The following is a 17,273-nucleotide window of genomic DNA, read 5'->3' as shown; positions in this document are numbered from 1 at the left end:
GTGAACCTGCTAGAAGAGGCCCGACGCGGGAACGGATCCACTAGCGAAGGACAACAAGCTTGCACGTTTGAAAGGTTTCGTCGGCAGCAACCCCCTACATTTGAAGGAAAGGCAGGTGCAGAAGTTGCAGAAAACTGGTTTCTGCAAACCGAAAGGCTGCTAAAAGTAATGGACTGCGCCGATAATAAGATGGTTAGGTATGCTACTTACCTCCTAAATGGTCAAGCAAATCGATGGTGGGAAACCAAGGAAGGACAAGTACGAAGCCGGCTAGGAATAAAGGAAGAGGATTCCATTCCTTGGGAAGAATTCAAGAAAGAATTTTATGAACGATTCTTTCCTCAAACAGTTCGACAAGCCAGAGCCCAGGAATTTACGGACCTAGTTCAAGGGTCAATGACGGTAGAACAATATGCTGCTAAATTCATCGAACTATCACGATTTGCCCCTTATCTCGTGTCAACTGGAGAGCTAGAAGCGAGGAAGTTTGAAAGAGGACTGCAACCACGCATTATGAACCTTGTGGTAGGATTCCAGATTGGAAACTTATCAGACCTCATCAACAAAGCTGCGATAATCGAGCAGACCCAGAATGCAAATTCAGGGTATTCCGACCAAAATGCAGATTTTGGGTATTCCCACCAGAAAAAGAGAAATGCCTCACAATGGAACCACTCAGGAGAGCAATCCAGTAAGAAGAGATTTCACCAAAACCCACAAAGAAATTTTACACCACAACACCCCCGTCAACAAGGAAATGGCGGTCACCGTGCACCATGTCAGAAATGTGGAAGGCCTCATACAGGAAACTGTCTGTTTGGGCAGCTGGTATGTTACAAATGCGGGAAACCTGGACATATCCAACGAGATTGCAAGGCCCCTCCCAACAACCAAGGCGGTCAGAAACGCCTTGAGGAACAGAAGAATCATGCAACTGCTCGGGTTTATGCTCTAACGCCTGGTGATGCATCAGCGTCCAATGAAGTGGTGGCAGGTACCCTCCCTATTTCTAATGGTATAGCTTCCGTTCTTTTTGATCCTGGAGCAACGCACTCATTTGTTTCATACTCCTTTGCTAAAGCAAGTAACCTAAAGCTAGAATCATTAGATGTAAGCTTAGCAGTGGCTACCCCTGTAGGAAAGACAGTCGTATGTACCTCGGTAGTTAGACGTTGTCCTGTATCAATTAAAGGTCATGTCATGCCAGTAAATCTTGTAATATTCGAGATGAGCGGGTTTGATGTGATCTTAGGAATGGATTGGCTATCTATGTACCATGCGTGCGTGGATTGTTTCCACAAGGAGGTAATGTTTAGACCGCCGGGAAATGAAGAATTCAAATTTTATGGAGATCGAACTATCAACACGCCTAAGTTGATATCCGCAGTGCATGCAACTCGATTAATTAGGAAAGGCTGTTTAGGATTTTTGGCATGCGTAACAGAGGAGAAAGCGGAAGCAAAAGTCGAAGAGATACCCGTTGTACGGGAATTTACAGACGTTTTCCCGGATGAATTGCCGGGAATACCTCCCAATAGGGAAATCGAATTCACTATAGACCTACTTCCAGGCACCGCACCCATATCCAAGGCTCCTTATCGGATGGCACCACGAGAACTCGCGGAGCTCAAGGATCAACTACAGGAACTACTCGACAAAGGTTTTATTCGTCCGAGTGTATCACCGTGGGGAGCACCTGTTCTATTTGTGAAAAAGAAGGATGGATCGATGCGATTATGTATTGACTATAGGGAATTGAATAAGGTTACAATCAAGAATAAATACCCGCTCCCAAGGATTGATGATCTCTTCGATCAACTCCAAGGGTCGCAAGTATTCTCTAAGATTGACCTTCGTTCCGGTTACCATCAACTCAAAATTCGGGAGGAGGACGTACAAAAGTCAGCGTTTAGGACAAGGTACGGACATTACGAATTCTTAGTAATGTCTTTCGGTTTAACTAATGCTCCAGCTGCATTTATGGACATGATGAATCGAGTATTTCGAGAACTTGTTGACCGATGTGTGGTAGTATTTATCGACGACATCTTAATCTACTCAAAGACTCGGGAGGAACACGAAGAGCACTTGCGAATGGTGTTGGACATCTTGAGGAAGCAACAACTTTATGCGAAGTTCAAAAAGTGTGAATTTTGGTTAGACCATGTGACTTTCTTGGGACACGTGGTCACCAAGGATGGAATAGCAGTGGATCCAAGTAAAGTGAAGGCGATAGTCAATTGGGTACAACCGACAAATGCCCATGAAGTACGAAGTTTCCTAGGACTTGCTAGCTACTACAGGAAGTTTGTAGAAGGATTTTCTAAGCTGGCAGCACCATTAACCAGATTAACAAGAAAGAATGAAAAATTCCAGTGGACGGAGGATTGCGAGCGAAGTTTCCAAGAGCTGAAGCGACGGCTAGTCACCGCACCAGTTCTCACTCTTCCATCAGGGACTGGTGGATTTGTAATTTATAGCGACGCCTCTCTTAAAGGCTTGGGTTGCGTGCTGATGCAACAAGGGAAGGTTATCGCTTACGCCTCAAGACAATTGAAGACTTACGAACGCAATTACCCAACTCATGATCTCGAGCTAGCAGCAGTAGTCTTTGCTTTAAAGATATGGCGACATTACTTGTACGGAGAGCATTGCGAAATCTTCACAGATCACAAAAGCCTGAAGTATTTCTTCACCCAAAAGGAGCTCAACATGCGACAAAGGCGCTGGTTGGAACTACTAAGCGACTACGACTGTAAGATCAACTACCATCCTGGAAAGGCGAATGTAGTCGCTGACGCCCTCAGCAGAAGAACCACGGAGGGAACATTATCGGCCACATTCACGATGCAACAGAAGTTACTCCTTGACCTGGACAAAGAAGGAATAGAGATAGTTCAATCTTGCATGAGCAGCCTAACCTTGGAGTCAACCTTATTGGAACAAATCAAGACAGCACAGCTTTCAGACAACGAGTCATCTATAATTCGTGAAGGAGTGGAGAAAGGGATACAACCAGATTTTCAGATCTCTAAGGATGGAGTGTTAAGATTTCGTGACCGAGTGTGCGTTCCCAATAATGCAGAACTGAAGAAGGTCATCTTGTCAGAAGCCCATCAATCCTTATATACAGTCCATCCGGGAAGCACGAAGATGTATCGAGACTTACGCAAAAGCTATTGGTGGAATGGAATGAAGAAGGATATCGCGCAATACGTGGAACGATGCCTGACGTGTCAACAAGTTAAGGCAGAACATCAAAGACCTGCAGGACCTTTACAACCTCTCCCTATTCCTGAATGGAAATGGGAACGTATTTCGATGGACTTTGTGTCTGGTTTTCCCAAGGCTCAAAGTGGTCAAGATGCGGTTTGGGTCATTGTTGATCGGTTAACTAAAACTGCACACTTTCTACCGATCAAGATGAATTACAGTATGGATCGGCTCGCAGAACTCTATGTCAAGGAGATCGTACGACTACATGGAGTTCCCGTATCCATTGTGTCAGATCGAGATCCAAGATTTACCTCAAGATTTTGGCGGAGTTTACAAGAGGCAATGGGTACAAGGCTAACTTTCAGTACAGCATTCCACCCTCAAACCGACGGGCAGACGGAACGAACAATTCAAACTTTGGAAGACATGCTGCGATTGTGTGTTCTTGATTTCAAGGGGAGCTGGATCCAATATCTTCCGTTGATAGAATTCGCCTACAACAACAGTTATCACGCAAGCATCGATATGGCACCTTATGAAGCCTTGTACGGGAGAAAGTGTAGGTCGCCACTATATTGGGACGAAGTAGGAGAGCGGAAACTACTTGGGCCAGAAATCATCCAAGATACGTGCGAGAAGATAACAGTAATAAAGCAGAGATTAGCAGCAGCTCAAAGTCGACAAAAGAGTTACGCTGACGCGAGACGACGAGAGCTAGAATTTGAAGTTGGCACAAAAGTCTTCCTCAAGATTACTCCTATGAGAGGAGTAATGCGATTCGGAAGAAAAGGGAAGTTGAGTCCTAGGTTCGTTGGTCCTTTTGAAATTCTTGAGAGAGTTGGGGCGGTAGCTTATCGTTTGGCATTACCCCCGAACTTAAGTGAGATTCATGACGTATTCCATATATCAATGTTGAGGAAATATGTTCCGGATGCAACACATGTTTTAGAAAGCGAACCCCTTCAAATCCAACCCAACATGACTTACGAGGAGACACCAACAAGAATACTCGACAGAAAGGATCAAGTCCTTAGAAACAGAAGTATATCAGTAGTGAAAGTCTTGTGGAACAATCACTCAACAGAGGAAGCTTCATGGGAACTGGAAGAAAGCATGCGTAACAAATACCCTCATTTGTTTGAGTAAGTTTCCTGTAAAGTCTTATTTTATGGTTGAAGTACGTAGAATAGCATAATTATTAATTGATTGATGAATATGATAGAATCTAAATTCATGGATATAGTAATAATTAAAGTTTTAATTTCGAGGACGAAATTCTAATAAGGAGGGAAGATTGTAGTGCCCCAGAATTTTCAAAGCTATTTAAATAGATTATTCTGATAATGATGTTATTTTAATATCCATTGTAGCTAAGGATTTTAATTCTTGGGAAATTTATGAGAGTGGTAATTAGAGAATGGTAATTGGTGAAATAGTATAGGGTTGGTGAAATAGTAAAATGAGGGTATAATTGTAAATTGAAGATAGAATGAGGGTATAATTGTAAATTGAAGGTAGAATAGTGTTTGGGGTTGGTGAAATAGTATAGGGTTGGTGAAATAGTAAAATGAGGGTATAATTGTAAATTGAAGATAAAATGAGGGTATAATTGTAAATTGAAGATAGAATGAGGGTATAATTGTAAATTGAAGATAGAATGAGGGTATAATTGTAAATTGAAGGTAGAATAGTGTTTGGGGTTGGTGAAATAGTATAGGGTTGGTGAAATAGTAAAATGAGGGTATAATTGTAAATTGAAGATAAAATGAGGGTATAATTGTAAATTGAAGATAGAATGAGGGTATAATTGTAAATTGAAGGTAGAATAGTGTTTGGGGTTGGTGAAATAGTATAGGGTTGGTGAAATAGTAAAATGAGGGTATAATTGTAAATTGACGAGAGAATAGTGTTTGATTTTCTCCTATAAATAGAGCTCTTCTCCTTCACAATTTTCACAACTCATCTCCTCTCCCATCTCTTGCATATATTCTTCCTTCTTCCGCTTTTTTTACTCGGTCTTTCTTCTTTCTAAGAGTGTTTACTCAGAACAGAGAGAGAAAGGGCGAGACCAAGCGCTACAAGAAAGAAAGAACACAAGAGATAGCGGACTTTAGAAATTAGTTTCAAAAGTTATACTAGTGGTGTTAGTCATATTGGAGCAACTAGATTCCTTCATACCACTTCTAGCTTCAGTCTAGAGGTAAGTAAATTCACTACCCCTTCTAAAATTACTTCATGTCATGCTATTTATATATTCTTGTATCAAACTGTAAATGATTATTTTATTTACCTGTCATGGAGATATGTTGCATGCATGAAGGATTTCTAAAAGAATTATTTAGAAAGTTTATATTTCTTTACATGCTTTTTAAGCACAACAAGTTTATATTTGGAAAAGTTTCCATTTTAAGAAAAGAAAGTTGAGAAATGATGATGATTATAAGAAAGAAAAAAGATGATAAACCCTCCTACATGTTGCCCTAAGATGCATCAAAAGAAGTACAAAGAAAAGTACAAGAGATGAGATAAATGTTTATGAAATGAGGGCACATGTATGGAGGAGAGTATTTTTGGCCCCAAGATAAGATAAGATGAGAGTTCGGTACCGATACTCGGATGGAGGCGAACCCACTGAAGGAGGCTATGCCAGAAGGTGGTATTCCATCAACTAGACCGTTGAGTGCACCAAGAAAGAGTTAATTGACGGTCGGGCATGGCTGTGGCCACAGTTCAGTGCCATGGTCACAAGGACCCGCAACCCTCGTGCACAGGGGTAATAGTGTACATGGGCCTTATTATGAGAAAATGATACTATATTTTCAACGATGATATGCTATGATGATTTACAGAGATAATTTATAATGATGCATTATGATGATGATTTATAAAGATGATTTACAACGATGATCTATTACTAGATGTAATAGTATGTATATGTTACGGGAGATGCAACCGTACATACAGATATTATTATGGCTAGAATTATATTTATTTGCGAAAATGATTTTCAAAACTGAGAACAAGGAGTAAAACTATTTATGGTTGTGGATTTTACTTGCTGGGCCCCCTTTGGGCTCATTCAGTTTTATTTCTTGTTTTCAGGTAGAAAGGATGCTGGAATAGGAGGCCGGAATGGGGACGGGAATAATTATTAATTTTCAAAGTCTTTTCATATAAGTTATTGTAATAATATGATATTCTGCAACTAAGGTTTAATGTTTTCTAATTTCGCTTGTAATAAAATCTCTTGAATAATGTTTTATACATTTATCGTATCCTTTAAAATCAAGTACTCTGATAGACCTTATAGATCTTTGCAAGAATTTTTGTTGTAAAAGAAGAAAAGTGGCAAATTCAGCCTTAACGGGCTGGGGATGTTACAGTTTCGAAACCCAACGCCGGCGTCAAGATCAATGAAATGGTATTACAAAACAAATAGAGATTTACGGAAGCCATGAGGCAGCCAAGCGTCAGACATTTTACCCATTTTTTTTTTAAAAAAATATATATATATATATATTGAAGAAGATAAATTATTAAAGGAGAATTTAAATTTGAGGTATTAGTACCAAATTTAAGATGATCGAATCCCTTTTGGGTAATACAATCCCTAAAGGGTTAACTTTCTATCCCTAAGTTTTAGTCTTAAATCCAAAAATAAATTTTAAGGCATTAGAAACTAAATACTAACTCATAAAAATTTAACAAAAAAAAAAAAAAAAAAAAAATCTAGCAGGATGATAAAATTCATTTTAAGTGATACCATCCCTAAAGGGTTAACCTTCCACCCCTAGGTTTTAGTTTTAAATTCAAAAATAAATTTTAAAGCATTAGAAACTAAATATTAACTCATAAAAATTTAACAAAAAAAAAATAATAATACTAGGAAGAGAGAATTTTTTACATTTTTTTTTTTTTTGTTAATAAAATCACATCAGACTTTGGCTGACACTTGTCTAATTCTTGACAGCTAGATCCGAACTCAAGATAAATAGTTGTAACAGGAAGTTGGGGGAAAGCTCAGGCCGTACTCCGAGATTTAGGGGGGTGCCCCCGTTGTAAAGAACAGATCGACTGGAAACGCCGTTACGGAAAGTAGAAGCGCCTTACCGAGCCTACCAAATGGTTTTTTTTTTTTTCTTTATCTTTTTAATTTTTATTGTTTTCTGTTTCTCAATTTTTTTTAAGGACCGATTCAATTTCAATGGGCGCTTGTTGATTTTGTTGTTGGATTGAATTACGGTCAGCGATGTTCAAAACGCGCCGTTCGTCAGGCGTACCATAATCTCTGTGTACCAGTACTTGGTTTCGCTCTTTGAATTCTTTGTGATTCTGTTTGGTGTCATTGAAACCGTTGTCCCACTAAACAGCAAAGAATTTGGGTCGAAAGGCATATTTGAGAAAGTATTTTCTGTGAAACAAACAAATTGTGTACCTTATTTCCTCTTTTGGCTGTTGGGTTTTGGTTGATTTTGGCATTGGGTTGATTTGGACGTAGGTTGTGCTAAGGATCAGGGTGTATGCGCAAAGTGTTGTTCCCGTGTGGATCGTATAGTCGAAAGGTTTTTGTTTGACAAGTTATTTCTCTGAGTTAAGTATGAATTTTGTTCCTTTTTATTGAGTGCTTTTGGTTTTTTATTGTAGAGATTCTTCAGAAGTAGAGGCTGAGCAAAAGTTGCTTGAGGACGTTAGTTTCTTTTCTCTATGTTATAATTTGTATGCATTTTTGAAAAGAAGGCTCGATTTTTTGCATTTTGGAAGCTAATTGATGGGTTTGTGTGATTTTGTTCTAGGCAGTTAAGAATGCTCGAGAAAGGGACCGAAGGTCTCTACTACGTGCTGTAAGTTCTTTAAAGCAATGCTTTTCATCCCTTTTCATATTTGTATTTGCTTAGGAGTATAAAGATTTTATTTTCCCATCAGTTGTTTGTTATGAATTTCTTGTCTGGGTAAGAACAGAAACTTTATCCCATATTAATGAAGAATCTACCTTTTAGTTATTCATGAAGTCCTTATATCACCAACCTTCTATTGAGAAATAATTAACAATTAATGTTGTAACTCCTAATTTAGATCATATGCTGTAGTGTTTTCCAAGAGATTGTAATTGCCGCCATGCTCAAAGCTTAAATTGAATAATGTTTCTTTCTGTATGAAAATTCTAGATTCAAAATTTTCTTTGCAGTTATTATGATAATTATATGCTTGTCTTGCTTATAACCCGTCGAGAAATTAATTTTGGAATTTTCAACCGCTTCGGTGTTAAACCGTCCTCTTCCCTGGTACGCCAAGACTCACTTCCAGGAGATGGAAATCACATCTGCAAGTTTTGAATTTTATTGTGCAAATTGCATTTTGAATCCCAAGTTGATTAGGCGTTTGCCCTTATACAACATACATCTCTTTTCTGTGCATTTTATTCAGTTTCTACCGGTATCTCAGGTTGTGTAATCTTTCCCGGTTATTGTTTTATTAATGGGTATTTCTAGTTTTTACCAAGTTGAGCTTGTTTTGATGTGCATAGTTGGTGACCATTTTATGGATTTAGATCTTTTATCATGTCTTGACAGGGTGAAACTAATCCAATAATAGTGCTTTTTGTACTTCATTGTTCCTTTTTGCCCGTTTTCTTCTCTAACATGTGGTATTATTTTCCTTTTATGTTGCACCAGATGATGAACAAAGGTAAATCTAAAGTTCGAAGATAACACCAACCGACAAAGAAGACAAGGTTGGGGAGTTATTTCCCGCTACATCACTTGAGGAATATGCTGAGCAAAGCAGGAACGATAATGGTGATGATGACGACGATGAAGATGAGGATCTAATTTTGAGTTGAGGGATATGAACAGTGTGTCAACAGATGCTTATAGGTTGTGGGATCTCTTCCATGTTCCAACATGTACTACGAAGATACTGATTACATTAGATTTCTTTTTTGAAGATGTGCTGAAATATCAAATTTGCCAGAAATTGAGTCATTTTTTGTTAAGATTAAGAAGAATTTGTGACCTCTATTTTCTGTTTTTGCTAGTGGATCATTCTGTACAAGTGCTTATATATGTGTGTGCGTGTGTGACGCTGATGATTGCAACAACTTGATTTACCCTTGTGTTATGTACCATCGGACAAGATTCCAAAAGAAGATCCCAAGTAATTATCTGGCATATCTGCTACTGCTATCTCAAATTATCGAGAGGACAGAAGAATAAAAGAAAATGAGATCCAAATGGGAAATGGGAAAAAAAATGCACCGGAAAATAACTGCATCTCAAAAAAATAAAAATTATTTGCATTTACTATGCCAAAGAATACACTTCATTGTTGACCAAGCCTCTTATGGAGAAAGAAATATCTAGCTGGAAAAATCTTTTAAGAGTCTAACAATCCTTTCCAAAAAATTAGCAAGTAATCCTGTTCCGGTAACCACAATGTTGGCTCCTTAATCAAAATAGCCACAAAAGCTTCAATATCAGCTACTCTGTTTCTGGAACTCTATAGCACAAGAAGCATTATAGTGCCTATCCAAACAATCACTGTCAACAAAATGATGAATCCCATTCCAGTTTTGGACCAAAAATCGCTACCTCTCATGTCAGGAAGAAGAAAGGTTGTGGACCAGCAGTACATCACATCAAGTTATCTTTTGCACACAGGCGCTCTGAACAAGAGAAAAAAAAACTCTTGGACAGGGAATAAAACACGTAAATATATACATCGAAGTTGTGTGTGTGTACACTTACACTTTCAAGAGAGAGAGAGAGAGAGAGAGTCTACCATGATTTACAACATGCATTTTCATTTTGAGGAATTAATATATTTCGGCGGAGAGAGAGAGAGAGGGAGGGGGGCCTGAAAAAGAAGTTTATTTTTCACCATTGAAGCTACACACTTCTCCATTTATATAAGGCTTCTCAGAGATGAAAAAGAAAATGTCATGGGTAACATATCTGTAGGTTCCTAATTCCTATAATAGTTCCTCAGAGAAGACCAACTAAAAATCTCCAGTATTATGAAGAAAACATCCTGGAAAAATAATGACGAAAATATAAACATAGTTTGTTGTGCCCTAACATTCACAAGTTTGATGTGACAGTCCTAACAATTTTTTATTTTACTATGACTCTCTAATGATTGATATACTGGGACTGTTTGGTTATTGTAAGATAAAAATATGATTTTATAGCTTTACTCTAATATTTTCACTTTTGTATTAAATAAACCAGATATAAGAAAGCTTTACTATCAAAGTATATAACAAAAAATTGCATGGTTGTCATTAAAGTTGTGGTTAACGAGTCAAGAACCCTTTTTTCTTCTTCTTTTTTTTTTTTTTAATAAGTAACGAGTCAAGAACTTTGAATGGTGTCTCGCTGTACCCATGAATTTGAATATGATAACAAGGTTCAAAAAAACTTACCAAAAACATTCAAGTTTAATCACGTAGTACTCCAGGTTGCTATTCCTCATGTGTTGAATATTAATAGAAAGGTTGGTCCGGTGGCCCTTATTCTAAGTCTGAGTATTTGGTCAATACTAAAGCAAGAAGTTAGTAAAAGAGTTAATAACTCTAGCATTTTTCATCTATGTTATCTTTTTTAGGATAATATTACACGCACAAAAGAAGACATAGGTATTTTGTACGTATATAACTTTTATCAATATAGTATTGCTTATAATTTTTTTTTTTTTTTAAAAAAAACGTTAATAATAATAGTATTAATTAAGATTTAGGAAATCAGAATCTAGATAATTAGCTATTTATGGACGCAAGTCCAGAGGGTAATTTAGAGATAGAGTACTATTCTTTAATGGTAAATTATACTTATCTCATTTAACATAGTTTACTATCACCCAATTCACAATTTTTTTTTTTTTTTTTTTTTGTCAAATTTTAAATGACTCGATTGGCTTCTCCAATTTGGTGAGGAGCGTGGAGCCAGCCAGCCAGAGTCGACAGAGGAATAATAACACCAAATACAAGGCTGATGAGCAAGTCCAAAGTATCTTTTACAAGTTCAGCAATCGTTTTCAGGGAATAATTTGAAGATTTTTTTTTATTTTTTTATTTTTTATCACAAGAGGGGAGGAAGGATTCAAACTACTCCGTTTCATGAAATGTGGTCCTTAACCGATTGAGCTACCCTTGAAGACAAATTTGAAGATAAATATGCAATCAAAGACATCACTTGTTCACTTGTAAGACTTTTCTTCCGAAAACGACAACCAGACTAGGACATTTGGAAAAAGAAAAAGGAAAAGGAAAAGGAAAGAAAAAAAGGCCTTTATATTTATCTTTAAATTTGAAGATAAATATAACGGTTTGGAGATATAATTTTATTACGTAATATATAGTAAAAGAAAAAACAAATCAATTTAAAGAATTGAATACGTGAACATTTTCTAAAAAGAAAGAAACTATTTTCTGTTTGATTTTCGAGAAATAGTTTAAAGTTAATATTCAAGTTTTGGATAGTTTTCCGCGAATGTCCCATGCATGTTGACATGGTAGAGAAAGTTTCAGAGAGTAAATTTTGTGTGATACCTGGGTTTAAGCATGACATATGAGGTATATATATTGGCGTTTCTCAAGAGAGCAACGACATAATTAGCTCTTTTCGGCTTTTCCCTTAGGTCATAGTCGAAGATAAACCTCGATCTTACCGGTCTTCTAAAATCTAAAGGCAGCCGGGATGCCAATTATCATACCTAAAAGATTTAAAGATTCAAGAAATGGCGGTGAAAATGTATTGTTTTACGATCGAATAATTAAATTCTTGAATTTGGGCTTTTAGGCATGAAAAGATTAATTTGTTCCCTGATTGTGATTTGTAGATGTATGTCCCACTTATTTCCCACCTTCACATTTGTGGAAATAAGTAACCATTATCCTCCTACACACCAGTGGAGGAAAATACCAAGCAAGTCATCGTCGACGACAATCGATTCGTTGCATTAATGCTTTACAAAAATCCAAACATAACTTATATTCAAAAGCGTGTATGTTGAACAATCCGCATAAATCCAAAGACCTAACTTTCACACAATTGCTCAGTGTTTTCCATCAGATAATTAAGCTGCATATATATATGGTATAGCAGCCGTAGGAGAATTGGTCTTCCACACCATGCACTCGCTTGCCCTCTACCTCTCCTTCCTCCATCTTCTCCTCACCCAGGCCGTCACCGAAACCCCGCCACCCTACGCTGCCACCGACTATTTTCTCCTCAATTGTGGCTCCTCCTCCAAATCAACCTCGCTCGATGGCCGTAACTGGGACGGCGATTTCAACTCAAAATTCTCACCCCCAAATATACAAACCACATCAATTAATGCATCTACCCCCTCCCAAGATAACCCTTCTGTTGCCCAAGTTCCTTACATGACTGCACGCATCTTTCGCAACAAATTCACCTACTCCTTCCCCGTCTCGCTTGGCCTGAAGTTCGTCCGCCTCTACTTCTTTCCGGCCACTTACTCCGGACTCGATAAATCCAAGTCATTCTCCTTGGTCACCGCCAATAACTTCACCCTCTTAAGCAACTTCAGTGCCTTCCTAGCCGTCTCTTCGATAAAGCCTCCCGTATCCTACTTAATCAAAGAATTCATAATCCCTGTGTTGCACACTCAGTTTCTCAACATAACCTTTATTCCATCTCCGAGCTCTTACGCCTTCATTAATGGTATAGAGATTGTGTCTATGCCAAATAATCTCTATATGCACAATAAGGATGATGGAATGATCACCATGGCAGATAACAACAGACCCTTCTATTTCGACAACACCACTGCTCTTGAGACCGTGTTTAGACTAAACGTGGGGGGCAACGATATCTCGGGCGTACAGGATACTGGTATGTTCCGGACTTGGCAACAGGACCCGGAGTATATCTTTGGCGCGATTGGGCTGGCGCCTTCCCTGCCTAATGTTACCATAAAGTATACGATGGACACACCGGCCTATACTGCGCCGGACATTGTGTATAAAACTTCTCGTACAATGGGTCCGAATGCTACGCTTAACTTGAAGTCCAACCTCACGTGGATCTTCACAGTTGATGGCGGGTTTAACTATCTTTTTAGGCTTCATTTCTGCGAAACTCAGATAGAGGTAGTGGAAAGGAACCAACGGGTTTTTTACATATTCATCAATAATCAGACGGCAGTGGCAGATGCGGATGTGATTAATTGGAGCGGCGGTAACGGAATTCCTGTCTACAGAGAGTATGTTGTGTTGGTCCCAAGTGGAAACAAGGCCAAACAAGATTTGTGGCTCGCGCTACACCCCAACTCGGATTTGTTACCGCGCCCCCTATTCGACGATGCCATCTTGAACGGTGTGGAAATATTTAAGTTGAACCGATCAGACGGTAGTCTTGCTGGGCTCAACCCGGAAGTGGAAGGGGTTACATCTTTAATTGAAACCCCGGGTGGCCCATCAACGAAGTCAAAAAATAATCGGAAAACAACAATTGCAATAATTGGTGGTGCAATTTTTGTCATTGTTCTACTCTCTATTATTGGTTTAATGGCTTTCCGGCTCAGTAAAAGAGCCAAGTCAACTAAGACGCAGGGCTCTTCTCTACCTTCTGAATTTTGTCGTAAGTTTTCATTTACTGAAATCAAAGCAGCCACAAACGATTTCGATAAAGTTTTAATCATAGGGGTTGGAGGGTTTGGCAACGTTTATAAAGGCTACGTTGATGATGCAACCACCCCAGTTGCAATCAAACGGCTGAAATCCAGGTCACAGCAAGGCGCTCACGAGTTCCACACCGAGATTGCGATGCTCTCCCAGCTACGACACCGCCATCTCGTGTCTTTGATTGGCTATTGTAATGATGACGGCGAGATGATACTTGTATACGATTACATGTCCCATGGGAACCTACGTGATCATCTATATGACACTGGCAATCCTCCTTTATCCTGGAAGCAACGGCTTGAGATCTGCATCGGTGCAGCCCATGGGTTGCAATACCTCCATAGTGATGTGAAGCACATGATCATTCACCGTGATGTGAAGACAACAAATATTCTTTTGGATGAGAAATGGGTGGCCAAGGTGTCAGATTTTGGACTGTCCAAAATCGGACCAACTAGTGAGTTCAAGACCCACGTAAGCACAGTGGTCAAAGGTAGCATGGGGTATATGGACCCGGAGTACTATCGACTTCAACAATTGACGGAAAAGTCTGATGTGTACTCTTTTGGTGTCGTTTTGTGTGAAGTATTGTGTGCAAGACCACCGTTGCTTCGTACGGCCAAAAAGAACCAAGTGAGCCTAGCACAGTGGGTCCCAGACTTCTATCGCAACAAAATGCTTGATCAAATTGTCGATCCGTTTTTGAAGGGTGAGATCACACCGGAGTGCCTGGAAAAATTTGGTGAAATTGCTGTGAATTGTTTGTTGGATGATCGAACAAAACGACCATCTATGAACGAGGTAGTGTGGGGCCTTGAGTTGGCATTACAAATCCAGGAGAGCACCAATAATATCAATCTTCACGGGGAAATGAAGGGACCCCTCTTTCAAGAGTTGGTAGAAGATGACAGTTACGGCATGTTTATCGCTAGCAGTGAAGGCAGTGCGAAAAGCACCAATTTGAGCATGATAGAAAATTTTGCTAATAAGGATTCTGATTGTTTGTTGCCAAGGACTATGTGTTCTCTTAACGCATGGTTGCAAAAAGGTGATGAAAGAATGTTGTAATTGCTAGCAAAATAAATAAATTAATATGTTGTCTGTTTTATAATTGTTATTGGTGATATTGTTAAGGATAATGTTCTTGCTTCAAATATTCAAGTTCTAAGAGTTTGAATTCTGAGACTAGCCGTATAATTCAAACTCAAACATTTGATGACATTATCTTCTCACCCTTAAAATTATCATTAAATTACTATCACAAATTCATGATAACTTAAAAGTCAGCATCAATTTTTAGAGAGCACAAGAAAAACGTGGATGTTCTTTTTTGCATTAGTACTCATTATCTTCCCTTTCTTTTTTTAGATTATAACTATGATGATAGGATTATTGTAACCGTAGAGCATGATTAAAAATTAGCTATAAACTGATTTATAGCAATTAGATACAAACTAGTCTACTAAATTGTCATATGTCCTTTAATATATGAATTTTTTGTTTTTTTTGAAGAGAAATTCATTCCGATTTCATTGGCGAATAATCAAGAGCATAAAAGCTATTACAATCATAGAGCATAAAGCTCTAAAATTTATAGTCGAAGCTAAAAGATTACACTACATGGAGGTAAAAAACAAACAAATCTTACATTAAAATCCTATGTCGTCTACATTCATTAACCTATGCCCAATCTTCGGGTTATAGAACAAATCTGCTCGGTGCAGACTCAATCCAAGACATAGGTAGCCATTCTCCAAGCATGAGCAAAAGCACGATGCCAAAACAAGTCATTCTCGACCTGAAAGGCCAAAAAATTATTCACGTCCTAAGCACAAACGCCAATACAACAAAACAAGCAAGAAAAATACAGGGAAAAAACAAAACAACAAAGAAACCCACAACACAGCAGCAACCATCAGAGCAAGGAGTGGAGGGGGCTACCGGCGGCGCAAAAATACAGTGATGAAGAGATGTGGTGGAGATTGGCAGCACGGTTGATATGGCAAGGCAGAGTCACGACAGCCGTTGTGCTATGGGGCACCAAGAGAACAAAAAAAAAAAAAAAAAAAGGGAACAAAAGGGAAAACCGCACAGGCGAGGAGGAGGAGGGGAAAGGCTTCCTCCCTCCCCCAAGCAGGGACCTGTGCGGCGAATTTTGTTTTTTATAACATGTGAGAATCAATTTAAGGGGCACATGGCAATTGTAGCTAATTTATATCTACAACATTAAAAATGGAAAAAATACAAAATTAGTCCATACAGTTTACTTGATTTACAATCAATTAACTCGTTGTTAATCAAAATGAACTTAGAATTTTTGAGGTATGCCAAAAAAAATAATTTAGTCATTACAAATTTATAGTCAAATTCCGTCCACTAATTTAATTAACAGATTTTGTTAGTGTAACATTTACTTAAATAGGATGTGTGTTACAATTTTTTTGGCTATAACATTTCACACTATTGAAATATATTAAGTCATCGATGTTTTAGTTATAGGGATTAAATTTTTTTTTGGCATACTTCAAGAACTTCTAAGTTTTTTTGTTACCTTTCATCACATCCAATGAGTTTTTACTAACTTCACTTTCACCATAATACTTGTATTTAATGAAGTGATCCGAAGTGTTAAAAAAATAAGATTTTTTTAAAAATTTGGTATATGTCAAACATTCGTCAAAATCCTAACAAATAAACAATAATAACAAGGACAAATTCTGAACCCAAGTAAATATATTTGGACAGAAATTTCCTTCAACTCACTCCAATAAGTAACAAATGTCATCTCTTACATGTTTTTTTTTTTAATATTTTAAGGGTCAATTGTCATTCCATTAATTTAGGAACTCAAACATTAATTTTTTAGAAACCCAATAATGTTGAATGACACTTGTGACTTATTGGAGTGGGTTGAAGGAAATTTCTTCCAAACCAGTTTGGAAGAAATTTGTGTCCAATATATTTACCATATTTTAAGTGCAAAAACAATAATAATGACGACAAGTTCTAAACCTTCTTATTTTTTCTTTTTTCTTATTTATTTATTTTTTTTAACAAGGATAGGTCCAAATGTTAATTAGGACTAATACATCAGAATCGTAGAATAGTTGTAATTTCTAATGATGAAATTTTTTCTCTAAAAAAAATCTCAAAATCAAAAGTAAAGTTGAAATAAAAGTTGAGTCTCGTTATTTTCATTATCAATCTAGTTTGCTAAAATTGCAATAAAAAATAACAATCTTAACAATTGAAATTTCTCACAAACCCTCTCTAGGTGACTTCGAGTTCAAAATCGAGTTTAAAGCATCCAAAACGATTTGTCGTTTTAGTTACACTCTGTCACATGTCGTTTAGGTCATCTTCCAACTTAAAACCCAAAACAAAACCTCCTCAGCAACCCAGCCAAGCAAAG

The 17,273-nt window shown here is 37.8% G+C and overlaps 1 protein-coding gene and 1 pseudogene across 1 annotated transcript; both read left to right on the top strand.

Annotated features, from left to right (window-relative positions):
• Window positions 1-4,384: 4,384 nt before the first annotated feature.
• On the top strand, window positions 4,385-9,159 carry LOC132182140 (uncharacterized; annotated as a pseudogene).
• Window positions 9,160-12,343: 3,184 nt separating this feature from the next.
• On the top strand, window positions 12,344-14,929 carry LOC132182136 (receptor-like protein kinase FERONIA). The gene has a single exon (XM_059595334.2). The coding sequence runs from the start codon at window positions 12,344-12,346 to the stop codon at window positions 14,927-14,929; it is 2,586 nt and encodes an 861-aa protein (XP_059451317.2).
• Window positions 14,930-17,273: the final 2,344 nt, after the last annotated feature.

Source organism: Corylus avellana, chromosome 5 (genome assembly GCF_965113065.1).
Source record: "Corylus avellana chromosome 5, dhCorAvel1.hap1.2, whole genome shotgun sequence".
Taxonomy (NCBI): domain Eukaryota; kingdom Viridiplantae; phylum Streptophyta; class Magnoliopsida; order Fagales; family Betulaceae; genus Corylus; species Corylus avellana.
Note: the sequence above shows the minus strand (reverse complement) of the source record. Positions and strands in the feature narration are given on the sequence as shown.

Bases quoted from the DNA above. Each gene is read 5' to 3' on its own strand.
- LOC132182136 (XM_059595334.2), top strand. From the start codon at position 12,344: ATGCACTCGCTTGCCCTCTACCTCTCCTTCCTCCATCTTCTCCTCACC.